This window comes from Quercus lobata, chromosome 7, assembly GCF_001633185.2.
Source record: "Quercus lobata isolate SW786 chromosome 7, ValleyOak3.0 Primary Assembly, whole genome shotgun sequence".
Taxonomy (NCBI): domain Eukaryota; kingdom Viridiplantae; phylum Streptophyta; class Magnoliopsida; order Fagales; family Fagaceae; genus Quercus; species Quercus lobata.
The window spans coordinates 6,566,855-6,570,711 of record NC_044910.1 but is presented as its reverse complement, the minus strand read 5'-3'; the positions used below and the strand labels follow the sequence as shown (position 1 = coordinate 6,570,711).

Genomic DNA, 3,857 nt, shown 5'->3' with positions numbered 1-3,857 from the left:
CTCCAAAAGCCTATGGGTGCTATATAGAAAAGAAATAGGTAAAAAAATAGCAGAGACAGCTCATTTGCTTGATTAGAATATAATGCACACCCATATCCAAACAAAAACCTTGAAAAAGGAATAACAACTAGAAACCCCCCTTGCAAAAGAAACCAAAGATTTTTCCTGTGTATAAAAATATATATAATGGGGGCAGCAAGGAAGGTGGGTGGGGGGACAAGAAGTGAAATAATCACAATAAATAGGCCATGATATTAGATATTGATCAATAAATACAAAAGGAGTTTTGACAGGCCGGGGTGTGAAAAGATTGACCTGCGTCTCTCCTCTCCATCATGTACATCCTAAGCTTAGTGCAAAAAATCTCAGATTCTCCCTTGTCTCATCTCCTATCTCCAATGAAACTGCACTTCATATGATGATCATTGAAAAGCCTACAAAAAACCAAAAAAAACAACCCCACAGAACATAACATAGAGGGAATGAAAAAGAAAAGCAAGTAACTGACAAAGCTAGCTTCTAGCTAAACGGAAAATATATAATCCAATAATCCCCATGAGTAGTTTTCATGAACTTCATTCCTTCACCTCCTCCTTCACCATCCATGGCTATATAATAATAATAATAATAATAATAGATTAATAAATATTATGTGAATTCAGCTTAATAGTCATGAGAGTGGTGGTACATTGTTGAGTCACAACCACCTTGTGACCCATGCCTATTCATAGCAAGATGATGATGATGATGATCCCTTTGGCTATTGTGGCTGCTATCATCTTCTCCATCCATTCTTGATCCCATTTGAGCTGAAGCTGTAGCACCCAGATTGAGATAAACCAACCTTGAATCAAGGTTAAGGTTTCCCATGTTGTTCCCACTGCTACCACTGCTATGATCATCACTCATTGGTGGATATATAGTGGTGGAATTAGAAGGAGCATTTGCATTATTCCCTTCTTCACGTGAAAGAACAAGCGCAGCTGATTGAACAAGCTCCAAACAAAGCCTAAGCTTGTTAGGTTCAATGTGTGTTAGTCCTGGCACAGCTCCTTTGAAGAGAAAATCTGATGTTAGGGTTCTGAGTACGTCAAGTGGAGTAACCCCATCAACGGTTCGAACATTTGGGTCAGCATGGTGGTCGAGAAGGACTGCCACCATGTCTGGAGACACCATTTCAGCTGCAATATGAAGCGGGGTTTTCCCAGCCGGGCCAGCTGGGTAGTTAACATCGGCTGCACCGAGTTCAAGTAAGGCTTTCACAACTTCTCGGCTACAATTCTCAACAGCGTAGTGTAAAGCCAATGCTTCATCTAGATTGAGCCCTTCACCCATGACCATGAGCTTGACAAGTTCAACATCGGAAGAGTCTAGTGCCCTTCTCATTCGACGAATCTTTTGGTCTTCAAGATCAGCTGCTGCACCAAGATCATGGTGATGGTGGTGATGAGGCATGAGTGAACGACGAGCAAGTGAGGATTTGAGACGAAGCTCTTCAATTTTGGCTACAACATCAATAGGAAGGTGCTTGGCTAAGACTTCTGGAGGGAGACCAGACTTTGCAACGAGGTGAGAACAAGTAGTCCAAAGTTGGTGCATGTCTTGCTTTTTTGAAGCTAATAGTACTTTCATGACATCTTCAATGGAGGCCTTCTCAACCATGCTTGCCAATTGTTTCTGTGATCCAAAAAGCCAAAAAGAGACGAACAAAATTGGTAAGTTGAATTTACATCAAAATGAGAAATATTTGGGAAGGTTTTGGTTTTGCGTAGTTGAAAAAAATGAAATAAAATGATGGGATGTTTGTGCTAAATTTGAGCCTAAGTCGTGGTTCTGTTGTAGTTTGTTCTCTTTTTCAATTTAAAACCAAATGAGGAAAGTGAATGTTTGGGAAAGATTTGGTGTGCTTACTGTTGAAGACAAGACTGGATATGGTGATCTAAATATAGAAACTCTTGGGTTTGCAGCATAAAGAAAAGAGGGAACCAATTTGAGAAACTTGAAAATGGTACATGAAATCAAGATAAGGCTTATTATATGTCACACGAACATGTATTTTACATTTACCCGGAGGAAAAGAAAAAGAAAAAAAGAAAAGTTGTTCTTTTTCTTTTTAAATGTGAAACTGTAGAAGTAAAAGAAGACAAGGAAGAGGATGAGGTTGATAGAAAAGAAGAAGAATTGTACAGGAAAATTGAAACAATAATTGGATGAGAGTCTTCAGAGACAAACTGAATAACAGATATTCAGTTACTCAGAGGAGAAAGCACTAATTAAAATGTGATAAGAAAAAAAGTAAATGCATGTGGTGGAGATCAAACCCAAGTTTTGTTAGTGGAAAAGATTAAGACAATTTGGAGAAAAGAAAGAGTTGAATTTTATAGAAGAGAATCCAATCTCACCCACTTCACCATAAGATAATGGAAATCCCAAAATAGTAATAAACAAAAACATTATTAAAAAAGAAGAAAAGAAAAAAACAAGCACAAAGTAAAAATCAAAACTCAACCCACATCCCAAAAACCAAAACTGTGAATTGTTTGTCCAAATTCCCAAAACCCACAAAACATATGACTCCTCACACACTAACACACTGACCAAGAGATGAGATGAGAGACAAGTGAGAGACAGAACTCACAGAAGAGATAGAAGAGAAACACATCATCATCACCACCATCATCATATTACTGTAGGTTAGTACAGAACTAGAAAAAAAATTCAAGAATTCAAGAAAGCAAAAACCTGAGTGAGCAATGCGAGCTGTTCAACACCAAAAGATCTAGCGGCAGCAAGAGTGTCAAGAGCAAGATCAACGGCTGAGGTGCAATGCGTGTGCCAACACCCTCTCTCCCCACAATTAGGCCTAGGCTCATGTTTCTGAGGCACAATAGAGACTTGTCCACTGTACAAGAACTGTAACAGCAACAAGAAAACTTCGTACCCCACAGAGTTCACCGGAATAACACCGGGTCTTGAGCCTTGAGCTGAGCCACCAGAGTTGATTCTGGACCCAGCTGGGTCCAAACCCGAAGGTGGGTCTGGTCCACAAAAGAATTTCCTAAAGAACAGACTCCTCGCTGCTAAGATGCATCGATGAGCATGGACTAAGCGACCCTCTACGCTGAAGGTTACGTCGCTGAAAGCTTGGCCGTTGATCAGCAAGTTCAGGTAGTCTAGGGAAAGAGATCTTAAAGACTCATCAAGAGTCATGGTTTATGCTTTTTTTTTTCTTTTTCTTTTTTTCTCTTAGTTTTTTTTAGGGTTGAGTTTCTCTCTTAGTTTGAGAGAGAAGGGTTAGTAAGAAGTGGTGTAAGAAAAGATTAAGTAGAAAAGGAGGAGGATTGGGTTCATTTGAAAGCTATTCTTCTTTGCTCTTTGTTGTTGTTTTTGTTTGTTGATGATGATGGTTACTATTTGAGTGAGTTTTTGTTTGAGATTCTTTTGTGTGAAATGGAGTGGTGTGGTGTGTGTGTGAAGAGGTGGTGGTGTTTTTGTGTTGGTAGATATTTTGAGAGAGAGAGAGAGAGAGAGAGAGAGAGAGAGCAATATGGGTGGCTGTTCTGGGCGGCTGAGGTATTTAAAAAAAGAAAATCTAGAATTAATGAATAAATTATTGACAATTAAAAAAAGATGGGGGAGAGGGAGAAAATGATGGAAGGGATATGAGACGTTTGATTATATTACTTTTTTTTTTGTTAATTTAAAAAGTTTGATAAGATAATTATTTTAATGATTATCCTGTTCATAAATGTATAATACTAAATAATTACCCTAACTATACTTGAGTAAGTTTAGAGAAAGGAATTGAGGGGAAATTAATATGTACTTTATGACTTGGATGTGTTGACTAGCTAGGA

At 38.4% G+C, this 3,857-nt stretch overlaps 1 protein-coding gene across 1 annotated transcript; it reads right to left on the bottom strand.

Moving 5' to 3' along the window:
* Nucleotides 1–224: 224 nt before the first annotated feature.
* LOC115952304 (BTB/POZ domain and ankyrin repeat-containing protein NOOT2) lies at nucleotides 225–3,516 on the bottom strand. The gene is made up of 2 exons (XM_031069407.1): nucleotides 2,743–3,516; nucleotides 225–1,677 (listed from the first exon to the last, which is right to left on the bottom strand). The coding sequence occupies exons 1-2, from the start codon at nucleotides 3,208–3,210 to the stop codon at nucleotides 664–666; spliced, it is 1,482 nt and encodes a 493-aa protein (XP_030925267.1). The 5' UTR covers nucleotides 3,211–3,516; the 3' UTR covers nucleotides 225–663.
* Nucleotides 3,517–3,857: the final 341 nt, after the last annotated feature.

Bases quoted from the DNA above. Each gene is read 5' to 3' on its own strand.
- LOC115952304 (XM_031069407.1), bottom strand. From the start codon at position 3,210: ATGACTCTTGATGAGTCTTTAAGATCTCTTTCCCTAGACTACCTGAAC. The intron at 1,678-2,742 runs GTTTTTGCTTTC...TTTGGATCACAG, and splicing joins AGCTCGCATTGCTCACTCAG to AAACAATTGGCAAGCATGGT.